The 16,661-nt window shown below is 56.1% G+C and overlaps 1 protein-coding gene across 2 annotated transcripts in view; it reads left to right on the top strand.

Annotated features, from left to right (window-relative positions):
- SLC6A17 (solute carrier family 6 member 17) overlaps positions 1-9,984 on the top strand; it is a 49,264-nt gene extending 39,280 nt beyond the window's left edge. For both annotated transcript variants that reach the window (XM_032421860.1, XM_032421868.1), the window contains 6 exons: positions 758-999; positions 1,268-1,460; positions 2,955-3,147; positions 3,656-3,815; positions 5,436-5,598; positions 6,033-9,984. In XM_032421860.1, the coding sequence (XP_032277751.1) occupies positions 758-999; positions 1,268-1,460; positions 2,955-3,147; positions 3,656-3,815; positions 5,436-5,598; positions 6,033-6,401 (1,320 nt within the window). In that variant the 3' untranslated portion in view covers positions 6,402-9,984. The remainder of the gene's footprint in view (positions 1-757; positions 1,000-1,267; positions 1,461-2,954; positions 3,148-3,655; positions 3,816-5,435; positions 5,599-6,032) is intronic.
- The last annotated feature ends 6,677 nt before the right edge of the window (positions 9,985-16,661 follow it).

Here is a 16,661-nt window from a genome sequence, read left to right as displayed (position 1 = left end):
CGTGCTGGGTCCAAGCCACGGTCCCTGCCTTGAGGAGCAAACAGTAAAAGGAAAATGGATACGAAAAGCACTTTGGGAATTGCCCCCTGCCCTCTACATGCTGGTGTAGCTCAGGGTTCTGTCAGGTCTGAGGGCACATGGAGGGTCAGGCAGGGGTTTCCCCTCTCCAGGAAGTGTCTGGGTTCTGTGTTTTAAGTTGGGTGGGTGGGAGGGGGGAAGGGTCCTTCTGTGATCTGGAGTATGTCGATGTGTATGAATGAACATTGGTCCTTTTTTTTTTTTTCTGGGGAAAGGGAGATCAGGTGGGCAGGAGGGAGAAGTTGGTGTCCTTTCTCATGGTTTGAAGTGGAGGAGGTTATCGGGGAAATATCGGTGTTCTTAGTTCTCTGGTACTGTTGTGCAGGCTGTACACTGCACAACTCTAGGAGGCACCATTCAAGTGAATGGCACTCCCTGGAGTTGTGCGCCATGCCTTATACCTAATGGCCCTGAAGCTATTCCTCCGTATAATAGCTCCACGGTAAGCAAAGGTGGCAGTTAAAATTGACTGAGAAGTTACTGAGTAAGCACATAGCATTTATTTGATCTTAAGCCTCACAATCATCCTCTGAAGCCGATACTCTCGTTCCCCATGTTCTGCACGTGGGGACTAGGGGGGACGCCCAAGTTCACACAGCCCCAGCTTTCCCACTCTGCCATGCGGAAAGGGGTGTTGTGGGAAACCATCATCTGTGTGTCTCTGGTCCTCCCCCCACAGCTGGACAAGATGCTGGACCCCCAGGTGTGGCGGGAGGCGGCCACCCAGGTCTTCTTCGCCCTGGGGCTGGGCTTCGGGGGTGTCATCGCCTTCTCCAGCTACAACAAGCAAGACAACAACTGCCACTTCGACGCTGCGCTGGTGTCCTTCATTAATTTCTTCACCTCGGTGCTGGCCACCCTCGTGGTGTTTGCCGTGCTGGGCTTCAAGGCCAACATCATGAACGAGAAGTGTGTGGTCGAGTAGGTGGCGTCTCTCCTCCTGTCTGTCTTGCCCAGGCGGGGGGTGACCCAGAGTCCCAGAGTCCCTGTCCCCCTCACCCCCGGAGGTGGTGGAGCTCTCTCTGTTCCCGGCCCCTGGATCCCAGGCTCAGTGTCAGAGATGTCTCTGTCAATGGCCCGTGGTGGGCAGGCGGGAGGGGGGGCTGTCCTGCCTGGGTGTCTGGGACGCACCTCCGGGACCGTGCCCACCCCTGCCTTTGTACCTGGCCCTCTCCACTTTGTGCTGCAGGAATGCCGAGAAAATCCTGGGGTACCTCCACACCAACGTCCTGAGCCGGGACCTCATCCCTCCCCACGTCAACTTCTCGCACCTGACTGCCAAGGACTACACGGAGATGTACAAAGTCATCAGGGCCGTGAAGGAGGACCGCTTCGCATCCCTGGGCCTTGACCCCTGCCTTCTGGAGGACGAGCTGGACAAGGTGTGGGACAGGCTGCCCTTTCCGGGGTGGGCAGGAAGGCAGACGTGGGAGCGTGGGACCCAGAGATGGGCCTTGGGTGGCTGGGGCTCGCATACAGGCCTCAGAAGGCCGCCAGGGATGCATTCACTTGCTTGAGAAACAGGGACCTGCTATGTATCCGGGGAGGGAGAGAGGAAAGGGATCAGCCAAACCCCTGCCCAGAGGTAGGTTGTCTGGACGAGGAGATAAGGCAGACGCGCCTATCACAGAAATCACAGGAATTCTACAGGACGACTTTCAGATTCATTGAATGGGTTTCTGTGTGTGTGTGGGGGGGGGGTCGCTGCCATTTGTAAGGCCCTTGCGACCGTGCTTTGTATGTGGCTCACAGAAAATAAGCATTTTCGTTAGTGTTTGCCTCTGCTGTCTACCCCCTTTGGCCCTCAGGACAGTGCTATGAATTGAGCATTAATATTGTCCCCTGCTCTAAAGCTGTGTAGCCGGTAAGTTGGGAGCGTTCCCGAGGAGGCCCTCCAGCTAGTAAGGGGAGCCAGCGTTCTGATCTCCATGCTCTGAGTCACCCCTTGCTGCTTCTGTTCCCTCCTCCCACTGTCCGCCCTGCAGCTCCCACTGCCATGATGACTTAGCCCCTGGGGTAGAGCACGGGGATACCACACCCTCATTAATGCTCAGGCCCAGGGGTGGACACTGTGCTTCTAGTCCCATTTGCACAGCTGGAAGTTTTCAGAGTGACTGTTCTGTTAGAGAGGGTAACAGGAGAGAGACATGCCCACAGAGTCTTGGGACCCAAACAGTGCCAAGGCTTCCATGGGGCAGAGCCAGCTCCCTTGATCCCAGGCCAACCCTGCCCTTCTTCAGCGGAGAAGTGATGTCAGTGGGCAGCGTGTGGTCACTTGCCCCATGAGCAGGGGCCCAAGCATTAACACAGTGGCTCTCTCTCTTGGCTACCCATTGGAGCCACCTGGGAACTTAATAAAACCCAGATACCCAGCTCTACCCCCAGACCAATCAAATCACTGTCTCCAGGGTGAGACCCAGGCATTGGTATTTTAAAGGCTCCAATGCGGTTCCATTAGGCAGCTGAGGCTGAGCCCACTATATGGAAGTCTGGAGCTCAGGGCTGGGAGCTCCCATAGTTGTGACTGGAGCAATCAGGGAAGACCTCCTAGAGGAGGAAGGTCTCAAGCTGGGCGTCTTTCTAAATGTGAGCATCTTCATCTGAATCACCTGGGGTTGCTGTACAACTCGTAGCTTCCAGATCCCACAGGTGCACTTTTACATCGGTATCTTACTCCCTGGGGTAGGACGGATTCTGACACTCACCCAAGTTTGAGACCCACTGGTCAAAAGGCAAGAGGATTTAGGTGAGGGCACGGATTCCTGTGAAAGAGAGAAGAGTTATTCTTAAAGCCCCAGGGGCAAAGATAAGGAGGCAAGGGGCTCCCAGGAGTGGTGTGGGCCTCACTGAGCCCTCGCCCTCCACCCCACCCTCAGTCCGTGCAGGGCACAGGGCTGGCCTTCATCGCCTTCACGGAGGCCATGACGCACTTCCCCGCCTCCCCGTTCTGGTCTGTCATGTTCTTCCTGATGCTCATCAACCTGGGCCTGGGCAGTATGATTGGGACCATGGCTGGCATCACCACACCCATCATCGACACCTTCAAGGTGCCCAAGGAGATGTTCACAGGTAACTCCTCCTGGCAGCTGCCGCTGGCCTGCTGGGCTGCCCTCAGGGACGACAGTCAGGACGCTCCTCTGACTTTAGACAGACTCCATACTGAGAAGGCTCCCTGCTGCCCCCACTGGGATGCAGTCGGAGCCTGGCTCCTCTCCCAGAGAAGAGCACTCAAGGGCCAGGAGAAGGCTGTCTGGGCGTCTGGGCCAAACCTGAACTAGGGGGCGGCCTCTTCCTCGGGTCATTTGCTCCTCTCTCTGAGGGCCTGCTGAATCCTCTTGGGCAGGGGTGTCCTCCCCCATGCTGGCCTGCACCCTGTTCCATCTCTGTCACTCCCGGCCCTGGGCTGCTCCTCTCCTAAAGGAGTGGGAGCTCAGAACCTCAGCATCTGGATCCCTCCCCCCTTGAAGGCCTTCTGGGAGGAGGGGTGGGAAGGGAGGGGCCTGGGTGCCCCCCAAGCCCCCCGGGCCCTGCCTACCCTGCACCTGTGCCCCCACACTGGCCTCCCGGCTCTCTGTAGTGGGCTGCTGTGTCTTTGCATTCTTCGTGGGGCTGTTGTTCGTCCAGCGCTCCGGAAACTACTTTGTCACTATGTTTGATGACTACTCGGCCACCCTGCCGCTTACTGTCATCGTCATCCTTGAGAACATTGCTGTGGCCTGGATCTATGGAACCAAGAAGTAAGGGGGACATGGGGAAGGGGTTGGATGGGAAGAGGGGTCTGTCCTCTTCCGACCCCCTGGAGAGTGCCGCGTTCCCTGGGCTGCTTCTGAGAATGTCAGAGCTGAAAGTGCCCTTAGAGATCATTACGAAAAAATGAGACTCAGAGAGAGGACATGACTGCCCAAGGCCACGTGGCTGGTGAGAGGCAGAGCCAGGCTGAGCACGTGAGCCTCCTGGGTTCAGGTCTTGGCATTACCCTAAACTGCCTTAAGTTAGCCCCGAACCTGACAACCAACTCTTTAGAGTTCTGTTAACTTTCTTAAGCACTGAGTGAGTATACAGGAGGACCCCGCTGTCGAGGAGTTCTTGAACTTCAGCAGCCCGAGGCAGTTTTCAGGTGATCGACATAGGCGTGTGCGATGAGGTGTGGTTAGGGCCGGAAGCGTGGGGTCAGGTGGCGTAAGGGAAGGCAGCGGTAAGGAAGGATTGGGTCTCGTGGCCTGAGCCTAGGGCAGAGCCACACTCTCTGTCAGCCCCTAGCCTCGTTCCTCATTTAACAAATCTGTGAGCCTGTGAAGTCCCAGGGCCAGGCCCCTCCCACTCTCTCTGCAAGGCCGGGGGCTCCCTTGATGTCTGGACGGGGTCTTGGAATCAGGCTCTCTCACGGCCCTGCTACAGCCATGTCCTTCTTACGAGAATGTGGGTGGGGACGTGGTGAGACGGGAGAAGCCCCGGGAGCCAAGGCTGGAAGGGGCCCTGACTCTTCTGCAGTCTGGTGAAGCCCCGTGTGCCTTCGCAGAATATTATGTTTAAGTGGACAAAATAAAATATATAGGATTATAGAGGAAATGAATTAAATTGAAAAATAGCAAGAATACTATTTAAAATCTGATACAGTAATATATGTGCAGTTTTTTATGAATGTGTGTTATTTTTTACTGCATTAAGTCAGAAGATCTCGCTAGGGTAATCATAATGGTAATTGTGAAATAGTGAGGAATATAAATGATGTTTGTAGGTAGGCTCAGTTGTAATGTGAGAGGGAGATATCTGTCATTTAATCAATCGGTGACGAAGTCTCAGGTACTGCTAATACCCCTGTGGTTGCTTGCATTTACAACAGAAAGAAACGCAAGATTTCAGTTAGGTGTTATTCAAGTAGAGATGATTTTTTTCTTATGACATTCATATACACAGCCTGCGGCTATGGTCATCCCCCCCCACAGAGCGGGAGGTTAGAAACCCCCAAGTCAGGGCCCCTGGACACTAGGGACGTGCACATCACCTCGTTTCCAGCAGGGGGAGTCTAGGGCCAGGCCAGTGTGAGTGGGGCTGGGCGCCTGGTGAACGCAGAAGTCCTCGGTGCCAGTCCGCCTGCCCGGCATGTCCCGTGGACTATAACATATCCCTGGGTGGGGTGTGACGTAAGGTATTCAGAGGAAGTTAGCAGGGGACACCAGAGCCTGCCCAGAGGCCAGCTGGGCCACCGAATAAACTGGGAGCCCTGAATGTGAAGAATGGAAGAGCCTGGGAGGGAGGGACTGGTGGTCAGTGAAGTCTTCCTGGAGGAGGCGGTTGTGGGGGAATGCGCAGGCGCGGTGGGGATGCCAACGCCGGGCCCTCTGTGCACCTGGCAGGTTCATGCAGGAGCTGACGGAGATGCTGGGCTTCCGGCCCTATCGCTTCTACTTCTACATGTGGAAGTTCGTGTCTCCCCTGTGTATGGCCGTGCTCACCACGGCCAGCATCATCCAGCTGGGGGTCACGCCCCCGGGGTACAGTGCCTGGATCAAGGAGGAGGTGAGGGGGGACCTGAATGCAACAGGCAATAGAGAGAAACCCTCACAGGGTAGCTGCTGTGTGCCAGGCCCTGCCAGGGCCTCTATTTTTACAACAGCCCAGAGAGAGAGGAGGCATTATCCCCTAACGCACATGGGGAGACTGAGGCTCAGAAAGGTTGACACACTTGCCCAGTTCTAACCCATGTTCTCTCTCCGTGTCTGTGGAGCAGAATCACCCACCCATTTTACAGATGTAGAAACTGAGACCCAGGGGAGCTCAGGCCCTTGACCAAGGGGACCGGTTAACTCAAGTAGCAACCCTGATGGCCTCCATCTCTGCTGGTGCCTGGCCAGGGTGGTGGGTCGGGGGCGGGGAGAGGGCAGGAAGAGACGGGCCTGGAGGTCCCGGGAGGGTGAGCTTGTCACAGCCCTCACCCACGTCCCCCCCGCTAGGCTGCCGAGCGCTACCTGTACTTTCCCAACTGGGCCATGGCGCTCCTGATCACCCTCATCGTTGTGGCGACCCTGCCCATCCCTGTGGTGTTCATCCTTCGGCACTTCCACCTGCTCTCCGACGGCTCCAACACCCTCTCCGTGTCCTACAAGAAGGGCCGCATGATGAAGGACATCTCCAACCTGGAGGAGAACGACGAGACCCGCTTCATCCTCAGCAAGGTGCCCAGCGAGGCGCCGTCCCCCATGCCCACCCACCGCTCCTACCTGGGGCCCGGCAGCACGTCCCCCCTGGAGACCGGCGGCAACCCCAACGGACGCTATGGGAGCAGCTACCTCCTGGCTGGCACCCCTGAGTCGGAGCTGTGACCACCACCCCACCCTGCCCACCTCTCCTGCCTCACGCCCATCCAGCCCGCTCGTCCCAGCCTGGCCTCTCTTTCTAGGCCAGGCCCTCTGCCCAAGGAGAGGGGGTCTGCCCTGCCTCATCCCCCACCCCAGTCCCAGCCAGCTTCCCCCTACACCTGAGCAGGGGCTGGGAGAGACTCCGTCCCCAGTGCAGGCTCCCAACCCGTCAAACCTGAGATCCTGTCACCAAATTGCAACTAACAAACGGGAACAGTCCAGAAGCCCTGATTCCCAGCACAGGGGAGATGGCAAGTGGCCACTGTAGGGGTCGCTCCCCCCCCACCCTCTCTCCCTGTTACCTGGCACCTGGAGGTCTTAGGTCCTGGGCATCCCTCTGTGCTGCCAGCTGGTGGTGAGGGCACCGGGTGGCGTAGGATGCGGTGTGGGGCATCCCAGAGGCGGACTGATTTAAGGTTGGGGATGGGACGATTGTGCCGGGACTCAGGGCTCAGACTTGGGATGGAATCTTGTAGAAGTCCCCAAGTTCTGTTTTTCGAGACAGCTGGTGCGCTTTGGCTTGAGCGCCAGCCTTGGCAGCGGGAGGGGGGCTAGGCATGGGCGCCCCTCAGCCTGGGGCTCTGGGGGGAATCTCCCACGTCCTTGGCCCTGCCTGGGGCAGGGTGTGTCCCGCATCCTGCCTGGGAGAGGATTGCCCGGGACCCTTCCCCACCCCCACTAGGGCTTTGCCTGCCCTCTCCGTCCCCAGCCGGGAGCCCACAGTAGTGGCCTGTGCCTCCTTCCTCGAGAGAGGAGGGGACAGTACACAGAGAGGTTTCCAGAGCACACCTGATGGTTCACAGCACAATTCAGATGGTTTGGAGCACAATTGTGAAGCACACTCCCTCTCTCACCTGGGGCTCAACTTTCTCGCTAGTGGCAGCTTCTCTCCTGGAATGGGGGGTCTCTGGAGTTCAGGGGCTCGTACCCAGGAAACCTCACACCTGGGGAAAGACGGATAATTTCACTGCCCCTTTGGGCTGCCGCTCACTCTCCTTGTGCAAGCCCAGCCCGTGTGGTGTGCCCGTCGTGTGCAAATAACCTCGGGAACCTTCCCCCAAGATGCCCAGTCCGCGGTGGGGAGGGCACACAGGCAGTGCTGTGGACACTGGAGGCTGCCGAGAGGAAGGGCCGGGCTGGGCCCCCCCAGCACCCCCACCCACCCTGACCTGAGGCCTTCCCCGGAAGAGGGCTGCCCTCACAGTGCAGGCTGGGAGGATCAGAGCCCGGCTGGAGAATCCTGTCTGCAGAGCGATGGATGGACTGGTGCATGGATGGATGCATGGGTGTGCGGTTGTGGATGGATGGCCGGCAGGCAGGCAGGCAGGCCGGGCCAGCAGAACTCCATCTGTGAGACCTGTGGTGGGCAGAGCATCAGGCCACAGTGCTAGGCCTGGGCACCTTCGCGGAAGGTCCTGAGTTCCTCTCGTGTTCTCAGCACGGGGAGGGACAGATGAGGCCCGGGGTTCCCTCCTTCATCCCTTAGCCCCTTGGTCCCCCTCCCCCCCACCTTGCCTGGGGGTCCATCCTCCCACCCTGCCATTTTCTTGACTCATTCCCTCCTCCATATCCGCTCACGTTTCCAGCCCTCCGGCCACACCTGTCCTTTCTGAGTGTGAGGGGAGAAGGGGACCCACATCTCCCCAAAGACATGAGCCTTTGGGGCACAACATCCCGCCTTAGGCACCCTCACCTAACACCTCCTACCTGGCCCCCTGCCTAATCCCAGCAGATTTAGCAACAGGAAAAGCAATGCCCCAGGAGAGACACTCTACTATATATACTCTTCTATATATTCTATTTCTATTGTACATTCAATCTGTACATGTGGGTGTAAATGCTGTTAACTGACAAACCCAATATTATACTGTGGCTGGTGGACTATTTTCATCCTCAGTGCTGTACAGATCTATTTTCATTGTATATTTGATATATTTTTAATTTTGTAGCGTGTGGCTGGGCCAGGCCCCAGCCTGCCAGCCTGCACCAGGGCGGCTGAGCCGGGCCATCGGCTTGGTTCGTAGAGGCTGGGTAATGCTTGCAGCCTTTTGCCGTAGGCCAGGCCCTGTCCTGGCTGTGTCTCTGCTGTGTTAGACGTAGGGCGTGGAGCTTGGTGTGTGCGCGTGCGCGTGTGTATGTGTGTGGCGTGTGCATGGTGATTTGTGATCCCCAGTGTTCACCGTGTTCCTAAAGACCACACTGCCCACCCCCCCGGCCCCCTCCGCCGCTATCTTCGCTCAGCTCTGTCAGGCAAGGCCTCGGGGCAGGGTGCTGTGGGGAAAGGCAGGTGTTTCTTGCTGGTGACTCATTGCCTTCATACCACTGGGCTTGCCAGAAACAGGGAAAGAGGGGCTTTGTGGGGGGAGGGGAAGCCCTTACATTTATTTTCTAGCCAACCTCTTGCTGTTCCACTGGACTCACGGGCTCTTCATCCTGAGGAAAACACAGGGTTTCTTAAGATGGTGAGACCCCAGGAGAGCAGCTCACAGCGCCTCTGTCCCGCATTTGTCCTTGAGACGGTTCTGAGAGTGTTCTGAAAGGAACAGCTGCTCTTCCCCTGTGCTTCTGACTCATACTCCTCTCCTCACTCCTCAGGGGAGCCAGGAGCGGGGCGAGGCCTGGGGGGAGTCAAGAACAGGTGGGGCATCTGATGAGGTACAATCCAGCCCCAGATTCCCCAGAGGAGCAGAAGGGGGCCGGAGAGGGGCAGGCCCCCACATCCCTGTACAGGGTCCCCATCCCTTACTGGCTTTGGTGCTGTCCATGCAGTGCCCACAGGGGACAGTGGACTCAGGGCAGGGCAGGGCGGGGCGTGCCCGAAAGAGTCCCCTGGTCCCCGGCCCTGCCTGTCCTCTAGCCCCAATCACCAGCTTCTTGCTCAGGGAGCCCTCTCCACTGAGGCAGCATGAAGCCTGAGATCCACATGGGGATGGACAGGGAGGGCACTCTAGTTGATACCAGCAAGGTTGGCTTTGGCCCTCTAGCAATAAATCTGAGGGGACTTGCACTTTCCTAGTGCCAGGAGAATTCCTGAGTCACCTGCCAGAGGCTGAGGCTGGGGGGCTAGAAGCCGCGTGGTGCCAGGCCCTGAGCAGGCCTGCAGTATTACGGGCAGGGGGCTCCCCTTCTGCTCCTCCTCACAGCTGCATCCCCCTCCCCCCCCCCCAGAGTACTCCCATGGTGGAAAAGAGAAGAGACAACAGGTTGGAACACACCTGACTCCCTGAGCATCCACTAGGCCCTGAAACTGGGGGCCTGCTGCCCCCTCACTGGAGCCTGATGACTGGGGTTGGGGAAGAAGGGCCCAGCGTCCCTCCTCACCCCGAGCGCTGCTTTGTACAGACCCAAGCACACACAGCAGGTGTCACTTTTGGTTCTGGTGCAAGTTCAGAACAATTCAAATCCATGTGCCCCATGACTGGCCAGAGCCCTGGGTCAAGACCACTCAGCCCAGGGGAGGGGACGAGGCATTGTCACCCCCAGATCCCCTCCTTCCTCTCTTCACCCCCTGCCCATGGTGTACAATAAAGTGTCTGTTCTTACCTAACCCCTCTTGCCTTTCTGATCTGCCCCAGGCTCAGGGAGAGGGGATGGGGAAGCCAGAGATCCCAGCAGAAGCTCCAGGGGACAAACATGGATGGGATGGGGCAGAGAGGACTGCAGTGAGGTTGTGGGTGCTGGCTGGCTGGGGAGTTCGGGGACAATGAGGAGGGATGCATGTTTATTTTCCTAAGAATCATCCTGGGTGTTGAACAACATGCACGCTTGTAGCAGGCCTTCTTGGGGTCCAAGTCATCCGCACACAAAATCTCATGTCAACAGCTTCGGAGGGAGGTGTTTTGTGCTCCGGGTTTTCCCAAGTGTGGAGAATGAGGCTCTGTCTGACATGAGGATGGTGTTTGGTGTCCGCTTATGGGGAAACCCTACCTTAGTGCCAGGAAGAGCCATACCTGTCATTCTGCAAGGCGGGGGCAGGTGGAAACTCACCTCAGGGGAGTGCTGGGGGCTGGGAGATAGGAGAGGGATGGCAGGGGGCTCGAGGGGTCACGGGGAGCAAGCCACACTCTAAGTTCTGATCTTTTGCAAACTTCAGTGGAAGGTAAGGCCCCCCTACCGCACCCCACTCCAGTCTGCAATGCTGCTTCCTCACCTCCTGCACACACAGCCAAGGTCCCCCAATGAGCCCTCCATGTCCTTCTCCTGCCTTAGAAGAAAACAGTATCATTCCAGAAATAGCCACCAGATGGCAGGAGAGCCTTTCCCTCCAGATCTTAGATCCCCTACCCTCCTCCCTAACCTCAGCACTTCCGCCTTTGTGGGTTAGTCTGTTTGTTGAAGGAACATTTATTAAGCATCCACAGTGACAGGTCCTGTGCCAGCGATGGATGCACAAAGATGAATAAATCAACCTCGGCTGTCCTGCGTTTTCTGAAGGGAACACCTCTCCCCACCACCCGCAGACTCCAAATCCCCCCACGTACCTCTCAGTCGAGAAAGTCCCCATGCTGAAAATGTCCCTCTTTGTAAATTCATTCAATCCTTTCGTTGAAGGGAGTGTTTTTGGTTGAAATGTCGACCCCCTCCCCCCGCCAGGAGGCACACGTAGAGCCACTAAGAAGCAGTGGCTTTGAAGGGGCTATGGAGTCCGACTTTCCAAGTTCAAGTTCAAATGCCAGATGGGCCTCCCGCCTTCCAGGAGACCTAGGGCAAGTTATTTAATCCCTCTGAGCTTAAATGTCCTAGTCTGTAAAATAGGTATAATGAATGAATTGGATGAGATTATGCATGTTGCCCCCATGGGTATCAAGTTACCCCAAATCTTAGTGGCTTAAAGCAACCATTTTATTATATCTCATGGTTTTTGAGGTGAGGGATTCAGGCAGGGCTTGTCTGAGTGACTCCTCTGGTGGCAACCGAGGTCACTCAGCGGTGTTAAACTGCAGAGAAGCTGGTCTGGAGGGCCCAAGGCAGCCGTACTCACGTTCATCCCAATGGCTGACACCTCAGTAAGAACGGCAGGCAGGCTGGGCTCAGCTGGGAATGTCACCAGAAGAGGGTCTATACCTGGCTTATCCAGCATAGTGCATCTCTGGGTGGCCAGACTTCTTAAGTGATGGCTCAGGGTGCCCAGAGAGGCCGTTTTAAGAGACAGAGTAGGAACTGCCAATTTCTTAAGGTGAGGGCCTGGAAAATGACACAATGTCACTTCTGTTGTTTTCTGTGATCACAGCATCTGCCCAGAGTTAATAGGAGGGCATACAGACCCCACTTGCCGATGGGAAGGGGACCAAAGAATTTGTGGCTCCCCATGTCACGGGCTCATCGCAGGGTGCTAGGGATCTGCAACCATTGGCATCTGGGTGGGAGCGTCCTCCTTGGGGGAATCTCAACTTACAGACACACAACTGGGGCACAGAACAGGTTCGTTCTGACGGGGAGGTGAGTGGCTGAGCTGGGGCTGTGGGTAGAGAGAGCAGACAGGGAGGAAGACATGTGGGAAGACATGAGAAGAGCCCCTTCTGCCTTGGGTTTGCCTGAGGCAGGTGGCATGCTTCGGTTTGAATCATGGCTTGGTCACCAACTATATGACCTTGGGCAAGTCACAAGCCTCTGGACCGCCATTTCTAGTTTGTAAATGGAGGATGACAATCAAATTGCTGTGAGGGAAGAATGAACTCCTTCTGGAATACCTCCTAGAATACAGTGTAGAATCCTTTCCATACTGAAATGCAACAGGTACTCATTAAATAGTTGCTTCCTTCCTTTTTGCAACTGGAGTAAGTCCGTGGGGCCCGTCTCATTCTGGGGGTCCCATCACCCACGCCATGAGCCATTCTCGCAGAGCCGTTCAGAAAGGATGGTTTCAGCCCCAAACCCAAAGAAACCAAGAAAGGCGGGGAGAGAAGGCATTGTTTCCAAAGAAGGGAGTATCACTGATCCTGCACGCTGTCCTGCTACCCCCAGCAAACAGCCGCAACCAGCCACACAGCCTCAGTCCACCCATAAGGGCTCGGGCCAGGGTTGAAGGATTCTACACACTACAGGATGTGGTGGTTTAAAAAAAAATGGCCTCAGGGGGCGCCTGGGTGGCTCAGTTGGTTAAGCGTCTGCCTTTGGCTCAGGTCATGATCCCGGGGTCCTGGGATGGAGCCCCACATCAAGCCCCACATCAAGCCCCACATCGGGCTCCCTGCTCAGTGGGGAACCTGCTTCTCCCTCTCCCTCTGCCTCCTCCCCCCTGCTTGTGCGCTCTCTTGTGCACTCTTTCTCTCCGTCAAATAAATAAAATCTTTTTTTTAAAAAAATGGCTCCAATCCTTTAATACTTCAAGTGGAGTCTATGCTCCTCCCCTTGAACCTGGATGAGTAAATGTCTCCTTTGACCCACAGAGTACAGCGGAAGTGATGCTGTATGGCTTCTGAGGCTCGCTTAAGAAGGCCATGCCACTTCTACCTGGCATTCTAGGGATAGTGGTTCTGGGGGAACCCAGCTGCCACGTAGGAAGTCCAACTGCCCCGAGACTGCAGGTGCTAGAGGAGCCGTGTGTTTGTAGGTGCTTCTGTTGCCAGGTGCGGCTGAACTCCCAGCTGACAGCCGCCATCACCTGCGGGCCCCGGGAACACGGCACGGTGAACATGAGCCCGCGTGGACTGCAGCTGCATGAGGGACCCCAAGCGAGAATTGTCCAACCGAGCCCTTCTGACCTGCTGACCCTTAGTATCCTAAGCCAAATAAAATGCTCGTCATATGGACCCCACTAAATTTGGGGAGTAATTTGCTTCAAAGTGATAGTAACCAGAACACGAAGCCTACTGACGATCTGGCCCAACTTCCTTCTAGAACAATTGGAGAAACTGAGGCCCAGGGAGGGGAAGAGATCTACCCAGAATTCCGACAAGCAAACGGGGAAAACCAGGGCTGATGCCTGGGTTTCTTGACTCCCAGTCTAGGCAATGCAAGTTCTGACAGGGAGGGCTTCTACCCTCCCCCCACCTTATCCCATCTCACTAGTTGCATGCATCGAGCATGAACTGAGTGTTCTGAGTCCTAAGGATTGTGCTAAGCATTGGGAATATACAAATAAGGATCAGGCAGCGGCCTCTGCCTCGTACAGGTAGTCATAATCTGACTTGGAGCGTCCCGCCACTGTCATTACCCACTGGTGCCAGGCACACAGGTGCATTCTTCACTGACATTGTCCTATGTGGGAGGAAACCCGGGAAATGGGGAGAAGACTATATCTGTCACTCAACCACAAACCATTATTAAGATTACCCCATGCCAGCGACAGTGCCAGATACAGAGCGGAAAGACTCAGTGGAGATCCACCCTGCGGCTCCCTGGGTCAAAGCTGGCTGGCTTCTGGGTCTCTCTGTTCTTCCCAGGGCTGGCCCAAGCAGGGAAGGATCCCTGGGCTTCCTGAGCGTCCAAGAGGAGCCAGGGTTGGGTCTGGCTCTCCAGACAACGGCTTCCCCTTTCCCCAGGACACTGCTGGAGGGGGCTGGGACCGTCAGAACTAATTAAGCACTCTAATGGAATGAACCAGTTTTGCTGGAATTTAGCCAGGTGGGAGGAATCTGTACTTTTCTAGATGGAGAAATGCCGAGTGCCAAGAAGTCTTGCCAGCTGGACCCTGAGTTAGTGTGTGTGTGCACGCGCGTGCATGCTATCTCTAGATGCAGACTGGGTCTCTATCCCAGCAGCCTTGAGTAAAGAGGGCTCTGGGGGGGGTCCATTTAGCTGGTCCTGGTCCTGTGACTCCCATGAATACAGTTCTACAGGCAGAGGCCACGTGGGACCCCATATCATTCTCTACCCTTGGTCCAACCATAGGCCCAGCTCAGTCTCCCAGAGCTCACTGCTGCTCCTTAGGCCTGAAATCTCTCAAGGAGAATGTACCTGGGAGCTGGCACTCCACTCCCTGCCAGCCCTCTGACTCCGAGTCCATGATTTATGAGGCTCTGAGTCTTGGCCAGGCCTGAGCTTGTGGCCTGCACCCTTCTGGTCCTTTCTCTTTAAGAGCTGGGACATCAGAGTCCATCTCCTGAGTTCCCCAGAGCCCCACATACCCTTCCCTAGGATTTTTCAGCGCCACCCAACCCTGCCTTCTGCCCCTGTGCAGAACCATTACAGTGGACCTCCACAAGGCCCCGAGGGCTGCCTCCATGCTGGGCTCTCCCCGGGCCCCTCCTGGGAAGGCTCTTGGCATTTGATTTGGAGCCTGTTAGTCTCTGCAGGCTGCCTGCAGGTGGGGGTGGGAGGCAGGGTTCAACGGACTGATAAGCAAAACAGGAGCCTGCCAGCCTCCTCTGGCTCTCTTCTTTAGGGCCTCCGTGAGAGGGAGGGAAAGGCTCTATCACCTTCCCCCCAGTGATGATGGTTGATAAAACAATTCAATTAATTGGTCTGGGGAGCAGGGCAGGCTGGGAAAGGATGCTGGCTCCTGGACCTGGGCCTCAGGGAGGAGGGGTCAGTCCCTGGCCAGAGCTCTGAATGCCAAAAGGGCTCCGGAGATGTGAATATCAATGGGGAGGTCCTTGCTTGATAGGTGTGGGACCCGCTGCTAGGCCCGGAACCCCTCAAAACAAGTAGAATCCAGAGCAGGACGATGGAGAGGATACTGGATGGCTCCTGTCACTCTGAAGTGGCTGAGCCCCACTCCAAGCCCCAGTAGGGCAAGGGCAAGGGCAAATGGCTTTGATGTCAGGCTCTCCAGCTTTGGGCGGGCAGGGCCGGCCTCAGCTCTCAGAGACCAAGGAAGGGCCTTATTTGAGGGGCTTGCCAGCCCGTCAGTGTCACTCTGGGAGCAAACGTTGCCCTCTTTTCCCACGCTTGTGCCCCACCTTTATTGCTGGTGAGGCGAACCACTGTGGCTGCCACTTTAGTGTGGACTAGTGCCCAGACAGATGTTCTTTTCTGACTGCGAGACAAAACCACGGGGCCCCGGGAAGGAACGTGGAGAAAAGGTGACAATGGAGGGAAAGAGGCTTGTGGAATTAGGAGTTTCCAACTGTGGCTATTTCACAGCCTTGCTTAAGCCTGCCAGTTATCGGGGTTGGAGGAGTGGGAAAGGGCAAGAACAGACAGAGTCCCTGATGGGAGAAGTAGGCTGGGAACTGACAGGAAGCCCAGAATCTGCTGTCACCCCAAGCCTATAACCCCCTTTTCTCCTTATCCCCACAGCCCAGAGTGGAAGTGAAGTCTGGAGCAGGGATTCCTAGCACCACCAGGGGGCAACACCCACCCACCCAGAGTAGGCTGTCCACAGGGCAGGCTGGGCAGGGGGCTCTCTACTCTGTCCTGGGCTCTGTACTTTGGGGAAATAGCGTGACCCCATACACGCAGAACTAATGGAGATGAGGCTTCTGATGCCAGCTGCAACTGAAGGCCCCAGAAAATTCCAGAAAGGCCAGGTGACAGCTTAGCTCAGAGCTCTAGGATAAAACCTTCAGCAAGTGGTGAGGACTTCTCTGGAGGCTTCTGTCCTGAGGCTGAGCTCCCATCTTCAGGAGCTGGTCAGTGCACTGAGTCAGAGACCCTCCCACCTCCTGCACTTTGACTCACTGCCTCTCCCAGGCTGGGCCTTCTGTTTTCCCTGGCTCTTCCTGGGTTCCCCTACCCAAACCCAGCTTTTTGATCCCCCCACCCCTGCCCAGGCCTTCTATTTGCCTGGTAGCTTTCTCCCTCCACCCATCTCCCCACATACTTATCACCATCCACAAACACTGCAGAAGGGAAGCACCAAGAGAGCAGAGATCTGCTGGGATCTGGGGGGGCTGGGGGGGAGGTGGAGAGGGGAGGGTTGTTTGATTCATTGATTTCCAGCACCTGAACAGCTTATGGCACATAGTAGGTACTCAAGAAATATTTACTGGAGGAACAAATGACTCAGCTATGGGATGCTAGGATTTTTTTTTTTTCCATTCCTCCCACCCCATTCCCATCAATTTCTCCCTCTTCTTAGAATGACTGAGTTCAGCCAGCCTGAAAAATGCAAAGTGGGGGAGACCCCAAGGGAGTCTGCCAGGACACACCCAGAGAGCATGTTAAAGCCATTCATCACAGTCAAAATCCTTGCTATGGCTCTTCCTTTCTCACTCTAGCTTCTGGCCAGTCCCGGGTCTTCTCTTCCCAGTTACACTTGGGGTATTTCTTCTTTGCTGCAGCAAAATCAAAGCCAGCCAAACTCTGAAATGCAGACATTAGGGACTGGACACAAAAGAG

Source organism: Phoca vitulina, unplaced genomic scaffold (assembly GCF_004348235.1).
Source record: "Phoca vitulina isolate PV1807 unplaced genomic scaffold, GSC_HSeal_1.0 scaffold2, whole genome shotgun sequence".
Lineage (NCBI taxonomy): Eukaryota > Metazoa > Chordata > Mammalia > Carnivora > Phocidae > Phoca > Phoca vitulina.
The sequence above is the reverse complement of the archived record's forward strand: the minus strand, read 5'-3'. Positions and strand labels throughout refer to the sequence as shown.